The sequence below is a fragment of the Euphorbia lathyris genome, chromosome 7 (assembly GCF_963576675.1).
Source record: "Euphorbia lathyris chromosome 7, ddEupLath1.1, whole genome shotgun sequence".
Lineage (NCBI taxonomy): Eukaryota > Viridiplantae > Streptophyta > Magnoliopsida > Malpighiales > Euphorbiaceae > Euphorbia > Euphorbia lathyris.
Genome location: NC_088916.1, coordinates 6,505,011 through 6,526,163, shown reverse-complemented (window position 1 = coordinate 6,526,163; position 21,153 = coordinate 6,505,011). Strand labels below are relative to the sequence as shown.

Here is a 21,153-nt window from a genome sequence, read left to right as displayed (position 1 = left end):
GGATCAGTCCAGACGTGATCACTCACAAACTTAACATCGACAAAGATGCAGTTCCCGTAGCTCAGAAACGGAGAAACCATGGCCCTGAAAGGCAGAAGGTGATAGAAGAAGAGATCACCAAGCTCCAATGGGCGGACGCCATTGAAGAGGTCCTTTATACACAATGGTTGGCGAACGTCGTTTTGGTGAAGAAGGCAGGCGGATCCTACCGCATATGCATTGACTTTACGGATCTCAACAAAGCTTGTCCCAAGGACAATTATCCTTTGTCGTGTATTGACATACTCGTAGATGGAACCGCTGGATATGGTATGTATTCCTTCACGGACGTGAAGTCGAGTTATCATCAAATCCCCATGGAGCCTTCAGATAGAATCAAGACCTCGTTCATGACTCACCAAGCCACTTATTGCTTCAAGGTCATGCCCTTTGGGCTCAAGAACGCAGGTGCCACCTATCAGCGGATGATGAACAAAATATTCGCAGAAAGCAAAGGTGATAACTACTCTATCTATGTAGATGACATGATCATCAAAAGCACCACTGTGGAGAAGCATGCAGATGATGTAAGGGAGGTACTGGTCGTACTCCGACGCCACAATATTAAGCTAAACCCAGAAAAATGTACTTTTGGTGCAACATATGGAAAGTTCCTGGGATTCATGATTAGTGAAAAAGGAGTGAGCCCAAATCCCGACAAAGTTAAGGCTGTTCTGGAAATGTAGGCACCACGGAACATCAGGGAAGTGCAACGCCTCAACGGGCGGATCGTGGCCTTGGGCAGGTTTATTTCCTGTTCAGCTCGTAGGTGTCAGCCCTTTTATGAAGTCATCAAGAAGCAAAAGGCATTCGAGTGGAATGAGGATTGTGAAAGGGCTTTCGAGGGGATCAAACGGTTTCTCACGGAACTGCCCATGATGAGCCGACCCCTAAAAGGTGAAAATCTCTACATGTATGTCTCAGTTACAGAGAAAGCTGTGTGCACAGTCATGATAAGAGAAGAGGATGGCCAGCAGTATCCTATCTATTATGTGAGCAAAGTATTGAAGGATGCTGAAACCAGGTATTCTAAACTTGATAAAATGGCTCTGGCCGTCGTCACCACCGCAATTCGCCTTAGGCCATATTTCCAGGCCCACACTGTCATAGTTCGTACGAATATACCCATGAGAAAGGTATTGCAAAAGCCTGATACTTCAGGGAGATTAATGGAATGGGCAATTCGCCTTGGAGAATTTGATGTGCGATATGAGAGCCGGACCGCCTTGAAAAGTCAGGTCTTGGCAGACTTTGTGAATGAATTCACAGAGGAAGGGGTGAATCTCCCTAAATCTCAAGTAGAGGAGTGGACGATGTACACGGATGGGGCTTCCTCTACAGATGGAGTTGGCATAGGTATCGTGATCAAGGGCCCCCAGTACATAAAATTACGGTACGCAGCAAAGTTGGATTTCCATGCCACCAACAATGCCGCAGAATATGAGGCTCTAATATTAGGGTTACGCCTGCTTAAAGAAATCACTCCCGAGCGGATCGTGATCTATAGTGACTCCAAGTTGATGGTCAATCAAGTGATAAAAAATTATGAGGTGAAGGATGACGTTCTGGCCAAATACGTTGCCGAGGTTAAAAAGTTGCTGGATCACCTCGAAGCTAAAGAAACCAAATGGGAATTGGTCCATGTGCCCCGAGAATCAAACACTGAAGCCGATCACCTAGCAAAAATGGCTTCCAGTGAAGAAAGCTGGACAGATCCACAATGTCCCTTCGAGGTTAAAGCAGCTCCGGCATTCGTCTCCGAAGAAGTATCCCTACTCACAACAGTGGGGGACGATTGGCGGACAGCCCTTCGCTAGTATTTGTCAAAGGGAGCTCTACCCATCGATAAGGAGGAGGCTCGGCGGATCGTCAGAAAAGCGGCCTATTTCTCCATGATCAACGATTGCCTCTATAGAAAGTCATTTAGCCATCCATGGTTAAAATGCATTCTGCCAGAAGAGGGACAACAGGTCCTCAAGGAGCTGCACGAGGGATCATGTGGGGCCCATGAGGCATCCGCCACTATCTTAAAAAAATCCAGGTTAGCAGGGTTTTATTGGCCCACTGCCGAGCTTGATGCACAAAAATTGGTGGAATCATGCCATAGTTGTCAGATTCATGCGAATGAATCACACACGGCCAAACATCTCCAGAGGCCTATCATTGAAGGGCGACCCTTTGCTATATGGGGAATTGACATCGTTGGACCGTTTCCTCCAACTCGTAGACAGAGGAAATACGTGGTAGTGGCAGTAGATCACTTCACCAAGTGGGTAGAAGCCGAAGCTGTCTCCTCCATCACGGCCGAACGAATGGTGGAATTTGTTAAAGACAATATATTCGAGTAAATGAACTTGTGGCGGCATACAAGCAGCGGATCGCCGCTTACCATGACAAAAATGCCAAACCTGTAGACCTGAATGTGGGAGACCTCGTGCTCCGCAAGGCGGACAAGATCCAGTCTCGAGAAGGGAAGGGCAAGCTAGGGCTCACCTGGACGGGACCATATCAAATAGTGGACAAGATTGGGTTCGCCACATTTAAGATTCAGGACATGGAGGGGAATACATTACCACGCACGTGGAACCTCCAAAATCTCCGCAAATACTTTGTCAGAAAATAAGATGTACATACGGTCTTGAGTACTCTTTTTCCTTTAGTAAGCTTTTTTCCCATGTGGTTTTTCTTATTAAAGGTTTTAACGAGGCTCACATGTAAGACCTGCTTGCTGTAATAAGGCATTTCTCCTATCAATAAACATCAATTGTTCTATTGTCTATGTTCTTTTTAAAATTTTTATTACAGCAATATAAATATTCCAGTCTTAAAAAGAAGGGGGGCATCCAACGCTCTCCACATTGAGAAAGTACTGCTATCTTATAGCTACTTTTTCTCCTCAAAGATAAGAGGACAAGTCTCATGGGCAGATCCATCTCCAAAGGATCCCCATTCGAGATAGAGTTAAAACGATCCTTGGACGCAAGGTCTTACACTCTCTTACTCCCTTTCCAAAGAAGGGTCTACAAAGTCCTCTAGGCGAATCACTTCACCTCAAAGATAGGTCGCAAGATGATCCCTGAAGGCAGCTTTACTTCCGCTAAAGGAATAAAACAGCTTCAAACCTTCACAAAGGTTCGCACAATGGAGTATGGTTGGCCACCTACTCCAAAATAAATCCTAGACGCTTATATATTTACTTACGCAAATGTAAAGGTAAAACAAATAACTACCATGAGGATTAAACAAATTGTACTTAACAAGTTTTACAAAACAAAAAGACATCAAGTAATCACAGGAGCATCCTCCTTAAAACTCTTCTCGCCAGAAGCACCCGCTTGAGAAGCACCTGTTTGAGAGGCTTCCTTCTCGACAGCCTCGGATATGCTCGCCAAGGGGACTTCCTTTTCCACAGAAAGTGTTTCCCCAGGAAGAACGGTGCCATCGGTTATCAGCTCCTCGCCAGACTTCGGGGGCACTTCTTCAAGATCCACTAGCTGGACGGTGGTGGCAGGTTTGCTTTCTTCAACGGGTCCCTTCATCCATTTCCGAACATAGTCTCAGAGGTATTCCTTGATGTCAGGAATTTTGTTAAATTTAAGAACATCTTCTAGCTCTGGAACGGCGAACTGCGGATCTGTGAAATCGATCTCAGGATGCGCCAACGAGACATACGCCATGATCAGTTCACCGTAAAAGAAAGCCTGCTCGCCAGCCATGTACTCAGCTTCTCCTACAGCATTCTCGAGCTCCTTGGCATCAGCCTCGATCTTCTCCTTCAGCTTCTTTATCTCGGCATCCTTAAGGGCCATGGCAGTCATGGCGGATGCTATATTCGCCCTGGCATCAGCTATTTCCTTCTCCAGCCTATCTATGGTAGCCTTATCCGCCACACCTTGAAGGAGCTCCGCCTCCATAGCACATATGCGAGTGTACATCTGTCAAAGGCAAACCCTTTCGTCAAGAATGAAAGAACAAAGGTATAGCTTTTTCTGACAAAGTTCCTTTCTAATAAGGGGACCTACCGTAAGAAGCTCAGTCTTCCCCCTTTACGCATGAATTGATTCGGGAATCTGATTCTGATTCCTCTGCACTTCGCCTAACTGGCCCAGAGCCTCATCCAAGTCATTGATAACAGACTCATTCTCTAAGGATCCCTCGGCCCCATACTTAGCGGACCAGTATTTGCCTAGGTCAGGCTTCACCGTCTGCACGGAGAAGTAAGGATCAAAACTTAAATTCTAAACATAATAAACGGGCAAAAGATAAGGGCGACCTACTTGTTCCATCTCCCCCATAGGCATGGCGGATCGCATGGCGTCCGCCATAAACTTGGGACCACCAGAAGCTGCAGGCTTCCTCCTTTTCAGAGGCGGATCGACCATTGCATCCGCCAGACGTTTCCCCGTGTCCTTTTGAGGATTCGCCACCTGAGCTTTCTTGCGGGCCTCGTCCTCCAACAACTTCCTACGCTTCTCTGCAAGAGCGTGATTGGCCTTAGATAAACCCCTGCCAAAGAAAACAATAAAGTAATCAAGGTTCAAGAAGAAAACAAAGTTACCTTGATCAAACTGTGTAATCTTCGAGTAAATGAACTTGTCCCCATCTTTGCGAATCAGGGGAATATCGCTCATCATGAAGGCTAAAGCATCCGCATATGTCCAGGCATCCGCCTTGACACTCTTCATGAGGTCCGCCACTACCTCATCACTCGCCGTCAAAATTCGCATATCACCCGCCATATGCAGAGGCTTGGGATTCCAGAATGTTGGAAACCCAGTGATTCGCCCTCGTTTATCTTCACGTTGAAGAATTTCTCATCCCAACAGTGGACATTGGACATTTTGCCACTGAATGGCGAATACACTCCAAATTTTGCAAAAGTAAGAAACGACTCTGACTTTCGCTTTGACGGTTTGTGAAAAGCTCTAAAGATCCGCCCAGTGTATACTACCCCTAAGTTCGAGGCTAGATAGCAATCTAAAGCAATATCCAACCAGCCATTGGGGTGTAGTTGGCTGGCGGTGATATCAAAATAGGAAAGGATGTCCGCCATCATCTTGGGAAGAGGAAGTCGGAATCCTCTCTCCACGTGACTACAATACACAGTTAAAAAGCCACTTGGCGGACATGAGGGACGTTGATGAGCCGCCGCTAATTGAGTCTCATAGTTATTGATCCATGGGAAGCGAATCGCTAGATCCGCCAGATCCGCGGCACTCATGCGAGACGAAGTGGACTCCGCTCGGGGATTCTTTTTCCTAGGTTGGGAAGAGGAAGAGGCCATTGTTCCCAAAAAACGCCTAAAATCTACGGCCGGCGTGGCACCGGTGGCCGAAGTAGAAAGAATTTGACTCCTAGTGGAACGAGTTTGATAGAGATTACACGCCGAGTTACGCAACTCGGCTAAATCGGAACAAGCTGTGTCCTCGGAGGAAGATGAATTTTCCGATGACGGCGTAGTCCAACTAAAACTAACCACAATTTCGGGAGGAGGGGTCAAATTAAAAAGCTCGGAGGTTGATCTAGAAGAGGACGAAGAACTCCTAAACATTCAGAAAAAATAGAATGAGAAAAGATGAACTTACATGTAAGAAAGCTTTGAAGGAACTCTGAAACTCCCAGGAAAAGCTTCGAGCAGGGAAAAGGTAAACGGAAACGAAATAGGGAAGAAAGAGAAAGAGAAGGAAGAAGAAGGCGTCTTCTCTTTCCTTGGACATGGCGCTTGTTACACGTGTCACTCTGCGATTGGCATCGAACAGAGTGCTCATTAATGCAGTTAGTCATGACGGCGCGTAGAAGCTCAAAAGCCCTAAAGGACTTTAAGGGAACTTAAGGGGGGCTTCTGATAACATTGAGATATTATCCCGAGGATTAAGGGGGATATTCACCTAAAGAAACGCCACATATTGACGAGATCCAACTGGCGGATCACCGGATCTCCAAGGTCCCATCAAAAGAGACCCGCCGGCGAACCTATGAGGCGAATCTCCTTGAACACTCATTCGCCATTATAACGGCTGGGCCGACCTGGCCATAAAGACCATTAATGAGCTATCAATTAGCTAACCGCCAGCTTAAGGATAACTTGTAACCACCATTAATGGAACATTAATGGAGACTTTCTAGTTACTGAAGGTTACAACTTTCTAGCTATATATAGCCTACGTCTTAGGCTATCCAGGTACACATTCCCTTACCCTTTGTCAATTCAGTTTGCCCTCTTGTTCTTCCTTACTGACTTTGGCATCGGAGCTTCCCCCCGTCGAACCCAACGACGCCTCCACAGGGACGGAAGTTGATCAGAATTTCTCTACTTGTCATCAACTAATAAGTGATAAAATGACGTAAATGTGAAGTATAGATGACACGATTCATGATTGAGAAGATAATTTACTGAATATTTCTTAAATTGATCAAATTTATCAATGTTATTGGTAAATTTGCTCTTTACAACCAACATTAACCGTTTTAGACTTTAGACAATGTTAGAGGTGTTTTTTTTTTTCAGCTTATCCCAATTATTTACTTTATATTATAATATTTGCATAATACTCATTTGGCTCCCCAAATTAAACCTTTAAAATCAATTAATACCTTAAATTATTAAAATCATCAATCGGATTCCTAAACCAAGCAAAATCATTAATTGGGTACTCGTCCTAAGCAAAAATGATCAATTGAGATATCATTGAAAATCATTCGGTTGAACAGTTTCAAATTCTCTTTTGCAAACTCATTAGCCAACACACAATTTTATAATAAGTTGATTACTCAATTGATGATTTTCGCTAATTTAGTGACCTAATTGATGATATTGATAGTTTAAGGTGATAATTCACTTTGAAGTTTCAGTTTAAGGGTTAAAGGAGCATTATGCCTATAATATTTGTATTTTGTCTTTTTTTTTTTTTATTATTGTTTATTGATTAAGTGGTGGCGAAGTAGTCTACAACCACGTGTAACATATTTTTGTAAAAAAAATTGCACTTTTTTATAAAAATAAAAAAGAAAATAAGAGATATGATCCCTCCAAAAATTGCATAACAATTCAAGCAAAAATGGCTTCTGTTCTAACAAAAACAGTCTCCGTTCTTGTTTCACTCTCATTATTCAGCTTTATTTCTTCAGCAGCTACTGCTTCAGATTCAGGAAAAGTATCCTTGGGATTGTACTATGAATCTCTTTGTCCATACAGCGCTAATTTCATTGTGAATTATCTGGCGAAGCTTTATGAAGATGATGATCTTTTCTCCATCGTCGATCTCCATCTCTCTCCTTGGGGCAATGCCAGACTCAAAGTCAACGGCTCCATTGTTTGCCAGGTCTACAGCTTTTGCTTTCTTCTTTTGGGGTTTAAAGGGGAATTCTGATTCATAATTAATTTTGTTGTCGATTGATGTTTTGATTGTTGCAGCATGGTCCTTTCGAATGTTTGTTGAATACAGTCGAAGCTTGTGCGATTCATGCTTGGCCTAAACTGGTGAGTCTTTTGAATTTTCTAATCATGAAAAGCGGAAGTTAAAATTGAAAATCGATAAATGTAGAAATTGAACACCCTTTTCTACTATAGCGTCTGATTTTGGCATAAATTGTGTGAATATTCATGTCTTAGAACTCGTCAATAGCATAATAAATGAAGGACTTGATATTATAAGATTCACAGTGATTTGGTTTTACTTTATTGTTTGTGTGTGTAGAGAGAAGACCCTTTCTGTTGTTACCATTTTGTACACCCATGACCATTTGAAATTTATTTATTTTCACCCTATGGCCACTGAAATTAAAAACAGAATATAAAAGTCAGTCAGTTTTATACCTTTTTAATGTTATGGTTGCTAAACTTCAATTAACGACCCAAAATGACGTTTGACTACCTCAAAATGAAAATGATTTTCTAAAACCGCCATATTTTGGAGCTTTCTATCTCTAAACATTTATTTTCACTCTCCTAAGCAAACAATCCCTAGATGACCTTAAAGCGAAAATTTTGAGAATTAAAGTTGGTTAGAATATCATAAATTCTTGGAATTTTCTATTTTGAGGTCATGAATGGTTATTTTGAGGTGTTAATTGAAGTTTAGTGGCAATAATGTTAGAAAGTGTAAAATTGAGTGACTTAAAATTTAGTGGCCATGGATATAGTTTACCCTTACCATTGCATGTAATCATGGATTCATGCATATCCAAATAAGAGATGTTCTTTGAAAAACTACAGGCACTTAAGGTTAAGGTCCTTCTTGGCAAGAGAATTATCAGCAGTGTGCTTCCTTAGAAACTGTGAATGGTGAACTTCATCATTGCTTAATACTTTGGCTATGTAATTTAGTTGGGAGACCAATTGCAGCTTTGTCCCTGTAACTCTGTCTTCTTTAGTGTTGCATAAGTGTTAAAGAGTTTCCCCTAATAGCTTTGCTTAATAATTGTCCAAGAGTTGTTTTTCTTTTGGGAAGTAAAGAAGCGGTCAATTTTACATCCTTCAGCTTGATTCCGCAAAGCTGTGCAACTAGAGAAAACTTGTCTCTTCCTGACAATTACTACCTTTTACATACGCTTTAAAGGATTTTGTAAGTAAAACTGCATATAAATTGTAATTATGTCTCAGTTTTTGGTAGATTTTGTAACTTTCATTTATGACAAGAGCATATCCACCAATCTGATTCAGTATAATATGTTATCCACTTGCTCAAACTACTATAGCAATGGAAGGGCACATGTGAAATAATTTTCTTAGACATATAAAACCTCTAAAAATTGTTGCCTCTTTAGTTTGCTTGTTCCTGAGTCAAGTCTACATTCGTCTCCTAGATTTCCCAAGATGCTAAGAGTTTACCTCATTATCCCATATATTATCGATTTGATGCAGGAAGAGCATTTTCCTTTCATCAATTGCATTGAGACACTTGCATACGAGCGCAAATATCCCGAATGGCAATCATGCTTCGAGAAATTAGGGCTGGACCCAAATCCTATTGAAGATTGCTACAGCAGCGGACTGGGAAAAAAGGTTAGTTTTCATTTTGGCTGTCTTGTGATCTTATAATAGACCAATTCAAGCTGTGCAAGTTAATCTTCTGCAACCATGCGTTGGTTATTAGACAATTTGATCGGTAACTAACCTTATTTAATGGAGTTGCTATGTAATTCTGTAAACTGTTTTTTCTTTTAAGATTCACTGTTGATAGTAATTTGCTTATTTGTCAAAGGTTCTTTCTTATACATGCCAAAAGAAAACAGTTAAGACTTTTTTTCATTTATTCTATTTTAAATCTTCAATGAAGTATGGAAATTGCTCTATGATGGATTCTAATGACAAATTCATTTTCACTAACTGAAAAGAAATATCAATAGACTTGTGAACTGAGTAGGGAAATTCCTTTGGCCAAAATGATTGCAGTTGGCCAGTGGATCTAAATATTGTAGTTTTAGTACAGTGTTTTGTTTGCCTGAACATTTGTTTTTATTATTACATCAATCATATATTATCTTTCATTCTTTAGGTTTTCTTGTGTCTTTGAATTTGCTTTTGTAATAGAAAGTTCATCTGAATTTTTATATTGCAAAAAGGGGTATGCTGAAGGCAAGACTAGTAGTGTCTGTTAAATTGTGTCTTTTTTGTCCTAGATTCTGCTCTTACTAAAAGCTATTACAAGAGAAATGAAGAGTGAGGATTCATTGAATATCTTATCAGAGTTGGATATGATTCTCGTGAGCAATATATTATTTGCAGATTGTTAAGGTTTTGTTGTTGTTGTTTTTTTTTTTTTTTTTTTTTTTTTTTGTGTGTGTGTGTGCCTCGTTTCCTATCTATGTTTTGTGGTAGGCCTGAACAATAAGTAGTGAGAAAAATGGAATTTGCAAAAGAACATTTCCAAAACAATAAGATAGTTGAATTGAGTCTTAATTTATAGTATTGATGTTAGACTTATCATTGTTCTCATAGAAACCAAGTTAATTGACTCACATTTAAATATTTGTATTTGAAAAGCTATTTATATTCAAAAATCAATTTATAGCTGGTCTTAGTGCACTTTATCTCGCTATCTCATGAGACTCTTTCCATTGACTATAGTTTATATACAATTCCTATCGTACAACATTTCAGATTTGACTTCTGACAGAGAATATGCTAATGGAAATCAAAGGTAATAGGGAATTAAGGATACGTGATTTGAAGCCCAATGAGAATTATAGGAGAGAGAGTGCTTTAGGTAGTATGTAGAGGTGTAGAGTAAAGGAGATTATGAAGAATCATGTTAGTAAGCACTTTTTGAGTGTTTGATTCTGTTCTTTGAGTAGAGGGAAATTTATCTTCCTGTGGGACTTGAGACTTTCTCAGCTCAGTTTATCTTTCTATTTCTGTCAATCTTAGTGTTCAAGTTTATCAATACAATTTTCCCCTATTTGTTGTGTCTGTTTTCCGTTTCTATCCATTGGCGCTGCTGTGGCATACCGAAATGAGAGACGAGATGGAAATTGATCTCTATATTCAGTCAAAGCTTGACAACCATGAAGAACGGCCAAAAGATCTGCAATAAACTCTTGGTGCTATCTTGCAGACAATGACAAATTTGCAGAAATCTATTGAACAAATTGATGCTAAGGTGGAGACTTTGAAGGCTAATGTTCGGAGACGATTGGACGAGCAGCCTATGAAAGGTGAGTCTGATTCCTCACTTGATTTATCTCTTGAGAATACAGATATATTAAGACTACTCCAGAGAGAAGAATTATTGAACCCAATGTTAAGCTGGGAAAAAACCAGCAAGGTAATATTAAAATCTAGGCAGAAGCATGAAGAATTTATGGGTCAAGAAGAAATTCAGAAGTTAGATGATAAGATTTTGAGTTGGCCTAACAAACAAAAGGAGTTTTTGAAGGATCTCCGACCACAGAGACAAATCTCTTATTCCACTTAAGAGTCGAAGTCGAAGATTGTCCATGATGAGCCTCAGATGATAGTAACCGGGCTAAATTTGTTGATCGTTTCAGGAAGGATCCTTTCAGTGATAGATCAAGTTGCAGTTGATGTCTTCATCTTCCTCTATCGCATACTGCCTGACTTCTCTTCGAAGACGAGATGTATGGTGGAGAAGGCTTTAAGCTGAGGAGGGCGAATTTGCATTCTCACAAATTCAAGAGGTACTGCGTATTTAGAGGAATCAAATATGGGAATTGGGAATCAAATTGGGGAACCGGGTTCAATTGTTGATTGGGTTTAAAAGTGAGAATTTATTGAGATTGAGAATCAATTGGGGTTTTGGGGAGTTTATTGGGATTGAGAATCAATTGAGAATTTTTACTCTTTTTCCTTCCTTCCAACAAGGTCTTTTGTATTGGAACATGGGACAATATTCAAGACCTGTGGGTGGAATTTGGAGTTTAGCCTAAGTTTTCTTCAGTCATACAACTTCAATAGTTTATGCACAAGGTTTATTTTAGGATGCTATGTGTTCTTGGGTTGGTTATTGTTATATGAACAAATGTGAACATAGCTAGTTGTCATAGAAGAATTCTAGGCAGCAATCAAAGGAGCAATTATAGGGATTAGTATATTTGTCCGCTTCCTATCCTCAGTCTTGTATATATTATGTTCTCCTTCAATTTAATATATATTCATGTAGTCTCTTACTTTATATGGTATCCATGTATTCCTGCTTATTGTGGTCTTTTACATGGTATAAGAGCCTAGTTGAGTTTCCGGGTTTCGGTTCATGTTTTAGTTCTCTGAGTTTGAGTTTCTCAGATTGAATTTGTTTCTTTTCCTATCCTTTCTTTTGGGTCTGCCTTAGAGAGCAGTCACGTTCAGGTTTTCCATGGCGAGCAATCACTTACGGGTCTGCATAGAGAACAACCAGTTTTGGGTTTGTCTTAGAGATCAACCACCTTCAGATTTTCCCAAGAGAGCAGCCACTCTTCTGGAGTTGTGTTTTTGTCTCACCACATCTCAGCCTCCGCTCACTTCTTTTGGTCTGTCTCTGTATTTCCAGTGATAATCTCCAGTTATTTCAACTAGTTGCGTTTTTGCTAAAGCTTTGTCGAGTTACCTATATCTGTAACAAGTTGAGCATTGTTGTTACCTATGCTTCCACTTGAGGTGGAATATTATAGTATGAACAAATGTGAACATAGCTAGCTGTCGTAGAAGAATTCCAAGAAGCAATCGAAGGAGCAATTATAACATAGAGATTAGTATATTCGTCCACTTCCTATCCTCATTCTTGTATATATGTATATTCTCCTTCAAAAAAATTTATATTCATGTAGTCTCTTACTCTACATGGTATCCCATGTATTCCTGTTTATTACATGGTCTTTTACAGTCATCAATACTTAACAAATGTACTGTCTCATTGATTGTCTCCCCTTGCCCACATCGATGGAGGACAGTGTAAGGGCATACACTCGAGGAACAGCTTTAGAAATTAGAACTAAAAGATAGATCATGGGCAGCTAAGTTTTCTACCAATTATGAGTTCCTCACCGACAGACTTGAGTACAAGACTGTTTTGAAGGAGTGGATAATGATAGAAAATTTGCCAATAGAAATAAAGGGTAATGGGGGAATTAAGGATACGGGTTTTGAAGTGCAGTGAGAGTTAGTTATGGGAGAGAGAGAGTTTAGACTTCTCCCAGCTCATTTATCTACCTATATTTGTCAATTTTAGTGTTCAGCTTCTCAATACAATTATGGGAGGGCGAGCCTTGGCGCAATGGTAAACGTTGTTGTCGTGTGACTGAGAGGTCACGAGTTCGAGTCTTAGGAGCGGCCTCTTGACAAAATATTGGTAGGGGAAGGCTTGCCCCCGGTACACCCTTGTGGTGGGACCCCTCCCTGGACCCTCGCTTAAGCGGGGACGCGTAATGCACCGGGCCGCCTTTTATATGCTGTGTGTTCTGTTTTCGGTTTCTATCAGCTTAAATGCTCTCGACCTTTAATTAATATGCTGCTTAGACCTCTATCAATTAATTTTTATTCTATTTAACACTCCCTTTTGACCGTAGTTAACCCAAATCTAATTAAACCCTCTCTCTCTTCCTTTTCTCCTTTTTTGTTGTTCTGTGGAAGACCTATTTCTTTCTCTCTTCATCCCTATGGGTTTTTTCGGCAGAGAAATCAAAGATAAGAAGAAGAAAAATGGTTATGACTTTGATTTTCATTTTTTTCCCAGATTTTGTCAACACTTTGGTGTAATTAATGGGTTTCCTGTTTTCGTAATATTTTTTCTCGTGAATGAAAAAATGGAAATGAGGTCTGGAAACTTCATGGAAATAGGTTTTGAAGGGATGCCGGTCCGGAAAAGTGATTTAATACTATAAATGTTACTGTAATGAACTGTTGATAATCTTTAGCCCTCTAGAACAAACCCATAGAAAAGCGTGAACGTGCAATTCAATGGCTAGTTTCATTTTGTTTTGATGATTAGATTTATTTCAAATCAGGGAATTTCAGAACGTTTTGTGTTAAAGTTTTTGCATTTATGTCCTTAGTCACCAATGTATCATATCATTGTCCTAGCCCTGTGAATGGCAAACCAAATAAAGCTGAACTACTTGCTTTTGGCTCAACTGTTATTATGATCTTCATTTCTTTATAATTACTTTCCAGCATAGTTGTTATAAGCACGCCTTGCGCAAGGCTCGGGGGACTGAGCCTTAATACCCCTAGGTGAGGCTCAGTTTAACAGGCACGCGCCTTGTGCACCTCGTCTGGGCTTCAGAGTCTCCTCTCAGGCACGCCTCGGTAACATTAGTTTTTTTATTAGGGTTTTTTTTTACTGTTTTCTTTCAAATAAAATTGTTGATTAATCTCAACCACCGAGTAAACTTCAATTTAACGGTTGATCTAAATTCTAATCTAGATAAAAGTGTAAACTAAACAAGAATATGAAGAGACATAAGGGTGTAAGAAGTTAACCGAATGCACTCATTCTTAATTGCTGCCACACAAGAAACACGACCAGCAAAGAGCTAGAGACGTTGCTTAATAGCTTATTAGGATCAGTTAGGTTAAGAATATGTCTCTATGAACATAACTTGGAATTTTGACGTTTGATATTATGTTTTTATGTGGTTTTGTGTTGTTTATGTGGTTATAATTGTGTTTTTTGGTTCATCATGACTTATGTTTTAACTAGTAACAGAGTATTAGTGAAATTAGTATAAAAAATTGATGTTTAGATTTTGTATATGTATTTTTTTTTTCAATTTTCTACACCTTCTGTTCAACAGGCGCACGCCTTGCACCTTGGCTTCAGGACCCCCTTTACGTCTTATGTTAACCATGCTTTCTTGTTTCTACCGAGTGTAGACTTGTAGTTAAACTGCTTTTTCTTTGCGCTTTTCCAAGTTTCCTCACCAGTTGTAAGAAAAAGAAAAATCTCTTTCATTGAATGGCTGATAGAGTGTATGTTTATATGCAGCTTGAATTACAGTACGCAGGTGAAACAAATGATCTGCAGCCGCCTCATCAATATGTCCCATGGGTAGTGGTGGATGGAGAACCACTTTATGAGGTTTGTTCCTCTCACGGTACAATAAAAAGGACCTATGAGTAATAAAAGCTTAAACTTTGGATTTCAAATTTATCTTTTTTCTTTTTTTTTAAAACATAAAGACTGATATTGTTAAACAATTTATCCATTATAGGGAGTTGTTGTCGTGTGACTGAGAGGTTATGGGTTCGAGTCTTAGGAGCGGCATTTTGCCAAAATATTGGCAGGGGAAGGCTTGCCCCCAGTACACCCTTGTGGTGGGACCCCTCCCCGGACCCTCGCTTAAGAGGGGACGCGTAATGCACCGGGCCGCCCTTTAGGGAGTTAGATGTGAATCTGTGATATATGTGTAACTTTTGTTGATTATGTTATACGGGGTCTAGGAAGCGATATTTGTAAAAAGGAAACATAAATGTGGGGAAAATGTACAAATAATAAAAATATATAGATATCTCTATAAATTTATAAAATTACAATAACATATATATAATTTGTTTTAGGATTAAAGCACTATTTGCCCCTTGGCGTATCCAAAATGCTTGTTTTTGCCCCCACCAACAAGCATTTTGGATAGCTATTTGGAAATGTTACCAAATAATAGGTTAGGGGAAAAACTAATATTTTGGATAGTCAAAAGGCAAATAGTGCTTTAAGCCTTTGTTTTGTATATATAAATTAAAAAGAAGGGTCAAATACATGAATATCATAATTAAGTACAAAATTACAATTAAGTCTTATCACCAAACTTAATTATTAATATGTCATTATTTTCTATATATTATGATTTTACACCATAATTTAATAATACTAGACTCTAATTCATAAATCATAAACCCTAGAAAATATATTCTAGACTTCTAATTTATAAATTCTAATTCTTAAAATATATTAAAAGTATTGATTTTACTAGTTTGATATAATCTAAAATTATGACTTGACATAGTTGTAAATAGTGTAGAAAATGTTAGGAATTTACTGAACATGTAGTTAGTATTGATCCATTTCTGAAAATACATTACATTATAGGAAGCAAGTTTCCAATTTTTTGAAAACATGATCCGCAACGTTTCGTACAAGTTTCCAAGAGTTTTTGTTTCGGAAACAGATACGGAGACGTGAAACGCTTTAAACTCAAAAGTTTTCGAACAACATAGGCTATTGAGCTACCTTTTATGATCCAAATTTTTTATGCAACAATGTCGTTTATATCTCTAAAAGAAGGCCTAATACATGTCTAGCCTCCTGTACTTGTCTAAAGACGTCAACTACCCCTTATACTTTAAAAATGTCTTGTTTATCTTCTGAACTTATTTAAAGTGACCTATTGACTCTCGAAAATACATGCGGCGGAGCAATAAGAGATTTTGGAAAAGTTGAAATGTCTATACTTTAAGCAAGTTCGGGAGGCTAGGTAACTTTCAGAGAGTCAATGAGTTACTTTAAGCAAGTTCAGAGTAAATAGAACTTTTTCAAAGTACAGGGTATAGTTGGGGTTTTTTTTCTTTTGGACAATTGTAGGGGAACTCCGCCTGTGAGGGTCACTTGGTGGCCTTTACAGCCGGTCCCAAGCCCGGACAAAGGAGGAGGGTTGCGGTAGGTTTGTGGCGGCCAGCGTAAAACTTAGCCACATCTTATGACATGAACCATAATATAAATACCGTTGGGGCGTTCCCTACTCAGCGACGCGCTGCACTTCCTAGACCCGGGTGTAGTGATAAATGTGCAAGGGTTGCTAGGTCGTCGCCCCGAAGCGGCGCGCCACCCCAGGACCCGGGGGTGGTGTCAAATATGCAAGGGTTGCGGGTAAATAAGCTAGTCCACGGTAATGGTAGGGGTAGGGGTAAGGGTAGTAGGTTACGCTTTGGGACATGGAACATAGGTTCTTTGACAGGAAGATTAGCTGAAATTGTAGATGTTATGAAGAGGAGGAGAATAAATATATTATGCCTACAAGAAACCAAGTGGGTTGGAGCCAAGGCTAGAGAGATAGCTCCTTGAGGTTATAAGCTTTGGTACTCAGGAAAGGATAAGGGTAGAAATGGAGTAGGTATTCTTATTGATAGGGAGTATATTGATGAGGTAGTAGCGGTGTCTAGGAAGAGCGATAGAATTATGAGTGTTAAGCTAGTGATAGGGGATGAGGTTGTGAATGTCATTAGTGCATATGCGCCACAAATAGGATTAGATGTGTCTATAAGACAAGCTTTTTGGGATGACTTAGAGGAAGTGGTGCAACAGGTTCCTAGGGATGAAAAAATGGTACTAGGGGGTGATCTCAATGGACACGTGGGTTCTAGGCGAGATGGGTTTGAGAGTGTTCATGGAGGGTATGGTTTTGGAGATAAGAATGAAGCAGGAAATGATATTTTGGAATTCGCATCAGCCTATGACTTGAGTATCATGAACACATGGTTTATGAAGAGAACATCCCACTTAGTGACTTATCGGAGTGGCGGTAATGCGAGCCAAATTGACTTCTTCTTAGTAAGGAGTGCTTGGAGAAAGAGTTATATTGATTGTAAGGTGATCCCTGGTGAGAGTACGACAACCCAATATAGAGTAGTGGTGCTAGATTTTCGAAGTAGGAAATGTATAAGAAAACAAACACCTCAAGTAGAGACTAAGATTAAGTGGTGGAAATTGCAAGGGGAGAATCAACAAAAATTTGTGGATGAGATGACCAAAAAAGATATTTGGACTTGCAATATGGATTCAGATATAGATTCGATATGGAATAAGATGGAGCATAGTATAAGGGAAGTAGCGAAGGAAGTTCTAGGGGAATCTAAAGGTAGCATGCCACCGGGTAAGGACACATCTTGGTGGACAGAAGAAGTACGACAAGCAGTAAAGAGTAAGAGAGAATCCTATAAACTATTGGGGAAATGTAGGAGTGACGAGAACTACGAAAAATACAAAGAGGCTAAAAGGGAAGTAAAGAAGGTCATACGAGATGCTAGAGCAAAGGTGAATCGGGATCTGTATACAAGATTGGATACGAAAGAAGGGGAAAGAGACATATATAGAATTGCTCGGATGAGAGATAGGAAGACGCGAGATCTCGGAAAAGTTAAATGTGTGAAGGATGTGGACCAGAAAGTCCTAGTTGGAGATAAGGATATCAAGGGACGATGGAGGTCCTATTTTGATGACTTATTTAATGGAGATCGCCAACAAGATGTTGGAGATATAAGTATCCATCACGATATGATAAATCATGAATGCCTGCGGAGAATTCAAAAGGGTGAAGTCAAAATGGCATTAAGTAAGATGAAGTTGAAGAAAGCAGTAGGACCTGATGGCATCCCTATTGAGATTTGGAGATGTTTGGGAGAAAGAGGAATCGAATGGTTGACGACGTTCTTCAACAAAATTTGGAGAAACAATAAGATGCCATCAGAATGGAGGAAAAGTACCTTAATCCCTTTGTATAAGAACAAAGGCGATGTCCAAGATTGTGCCAACTATCGGGGAATCAAATTAATGAGTCACACTATGAAACTTTGGGAGCGAGTGATTGAACAAAGGCTAAGGAGGACGGTGAAGATCTCGGAAAACCAGTTTGGCTTTATGCCGGGAAGATCAACTATGGAAGCCATCCATCTAATGAGACAATTAATGGAGCACTATCGAAATAAGAAGAAAGACTTGCATATGGTTTTCATTGACTTGGAGAAAGCATATGATAAGGTACCAAGGGAAGTACTTTGGTGGGCCTTGATAAGGAAAGGCATTTCGCGGAAATATATTGACATCATAAAGGACATGTATGAGGGAGTATGCACGAGTGTACGTACTAGTGTTGGGAAGACTGAAGAGTTTCCTATTACGATTGGAGTGCATCAAGGTTCCGCACTAAGCCCATTTCTTTTTGCCATCGTTATGGATGAACTAACAAATTCACTTCAAGATGGTATACCATGGTGCATGCTGTTTGCAGATGATATTGTGTTGGTTGATGAGACGAAAGAAGGAGTGGAGATGAAGTTGGAACTATGGAGGCAAACTCTAGAATCTAGAGGCTTTAAGTTGAGTCGAAGTAAGACAGAATATTTGGAGTGTAAGTTTAGCGGCCGTAGGAGTAGGGAGGCAGGGACAATCACCCTAGATGGGAGAGTTGTTCAGGCCTCGGATTGCTTCCGGTATTTAGGATCTATTATCCAAACGGATGGAGAAGTAGATGGAGATGTTGCCCATAGGATTAAAGCTGGTTGGTCGAAGTGGAAGAGTGCTACGGGTTTCCTTTGTGATCCCGGCATGCCTAATAGATTGAAGGGAAAATTCTACCGGACGGCAATTAGACCAGCATTGTTATATGGTACGGAGTGTTGGGCAGTGAAACACTGCCACATCCATAAGATGTCGGTGGCGGAGATGCGTATGTTGAGATGGATGTGTGGTCACACGAGAAAGGACCGGGTGCGTAATGAAATAATTAGGACAAAAGTAGGGGTCACATCTATTGAGAATAAAATGAGAGAAAACCGACTAAGGTGGTTTGGCCATGTGAGACGTAGAGCGCTTGATGCGCCGGTTAGGAGAACCGAAGAGTGGCAAAGGGATGTAGTGGTGAGGGGTAGGGGAAGACCTAAGCAAACTTGGAGGAGGGTGATCGAGAGTGATATGAGTTTATTGGGAATTGAGGAAAATATGGTAGTGGATAGGACGGAGTGGAGGGAGCGAATCTGTGTCGCTGACACGACTTGATTTTCACGGTTTTATATGATGGTTCATGTTAGCCGACCCCGAATCATTTCGGGACTAAGGCTTTGTTGTTGTTGTTGTTGTTGTTGGACAATTGTAGGGGCTAAAGATGGATTAAACCCTAAGAGATTGTTTGGATGGTGGTTATTTAAAGTAAGGTAGGATAATTGTAGGAGGGTTACCTTGTTTGATTTGAAGTGTAATTGAAAAGAAAGGTAAGTGAGGGTAAGTTTTACATTGTTTTTGTTACACCCCAAATTGGGGTGAGCCAAGGTTAAGTAATTTTTTTTTTTTTCCAAAACAGTCCTTCATTTTTGTGTTTTATTTTATATTGCCTATATAATACAATATCAAATTGAAGTCCACGTTCTTTACAAATTCTCATTTTCAGTCCACACACTTTCAATAATTATTCAAAAAATTATCATATTGTAACTACAAATATCAATACAGCTCCTTATAAAGCTACTGCTCTCTTTGTAGAGGTTATAATTAAGAGTAAGGATATAAGAGTAATTTTATATATAACCTTATCTTACTTTATCCTCAAACCAAACACAATTACATTATTAAACCTCACTTACCTTACCTTATTTTAATTACACTCAATCCAAACAAGTCCTAAAAGAATTAGTGATTTTTCACAAGTTGTTATATTGAGTTACATAGAAAGGTTGATGGTTGAAATCTAATAGTTATATGTTTTTTGATTCTAGGACTATGAAAACTTTGTAAGTTACATCTGCAAGGCCTACAAGGGCACTCTTACTGCACCAAAGGCTTGCAGAGAATTATATCCTTACAACATCCGAAGGGGTAAATCGAGTCCGGTTTCATACAAGGAGAAAAAGGTTTCAGCTTTAACAGAACGAATCATTTCAGGCATATCATCGTTGATGCGTCAGGGGAATGAAGTTGCTTCAACATAGGTTGTTTCTCTATCCATCAACTACTGAATTTTCTATGTATACTAATATGTAATTATGTATGTTTTTCCTTACTAGATTCACTATTTGCATTTATATTTCAATGTGAATTTAGTAGGTTAGGTTGCTTGCATCTGCTATGATTGTCTTATGATTGTCTAATAAATTGCTTGGTGGTATTTGATCTGCACAATATTTGGGTTAATTTGCGTAAATGGGCACTGAAGTAGGGATGTAAATGGGGTGGGGATTCTCCATCCCCGTTGGTGACCCGCCCCGACAGGGACGGAGAATCCCTGATAACAATTCCCATGGGACGGGGATGGGCAAAGGTATCCCCGTCCCGTGGGGATTCCCGTCCCCACTCTGTTAATCCCCGATGGAGATCTTTGATTATTCTCAGTGATAAATGATTTTTTTGGGATGATTTAAGTACATTTTAATTAGGTGATTGGTTGTTTTTAATTTTTAGTTTTTTGTGGTTTGGAAAATTTGAGAATGATTATTGATGCTTGGTATTAAATGGTGATTCCCCGTGGAGAACGAGGAATGGGGATAAAGTTTTGGAACATTTGTAAACGGGGAATAGGGATCCCTGCGGGGACTGGGATGGGGACAAATCTATCCCCGTCTAACTCGCGGGGATGAGGATGGAGAATCCTCGATTAGTCGGAGAACGGGATAGGAAATCCATTCCCCGCCCTGTCCGTTTACATCCCTCTAAAGTTAGTTTTAAAAAGGCTTAATACATTTATTGCCCTATGTATTTGTTTAAAACTTCAATTGTTATCACTTTTAAAAGTTCCAAATAACCCCTGTTTTTATCCAATTGCATTCAGTACCTCTCTATTTTTGTCTTATTGCATTCAATAACCCAAAAACTCTAACTGTCCTGTAAACTTTTAGAAATTCCTACTTATTTGGCATTTTCATTTTGACATATGGTGGAGTCTGTCTTCCATTTTCTGTATTCAACAAATTATATTGAGAAA

At 39.7% G+C, this 21,153-nt stretch overlaps 1 protein-coding gene across 1 annotated transcript; it reads left to right on the top strand.

Moving 5' to 3' along the window:
• Positions 1–7,058: 7,058 nt before the first annotated feature.
• Positions 7,059–20,366, top strand: LOC136200606 (gamma-interferon-responsive lysosomal thiol protein). Its single transcript, XM_065990999.1, has 5 exons — positions 7,059–7,361; positions 7,454–7,519; positions 8,903–9,043; positions 14,460–14,552; positions 19,952–20,366. Exons 1-5 carry the CDS (start codon positions 7,098–7,100, stop codon positions 20,162–20,164), a joined length of 777 nt encoding a protein of 258 aa, XP_065847071.1. The 5' UTR covers positions 7,059–7,097; the 3' UTR covers positions 20,165–20,366.
• The last annotated feature ends 787 nt before the right edge of the window (positions 20,367–21,153 follow it).

Excerpts from the sequence above, each read along its gene's own strand:
- LOC136200606 (XM_065990999.1), top strand. The coding sequence starts at position 7,098 with ATGGCTTCTGTTCTAACAAAAACAGTCTCCGTTCTTGTTTCACTCTCA. Across the intron at positions 9,044-14,459 it reads GCAGCGGACTGGGAAAAAAG|CTTGAATTACAGTACGCAGG; the intron begins GTTAGTTTTCAT and ends GTTTATATGCAG. Across the intron at positions 14,553-19,951 it reads ATGGAGAACCACTTTATGAG|GACTATGAAAACTTTGTAAG; the intron begins GTTTGTTCCTCT and ends TTTTGATTCTAG.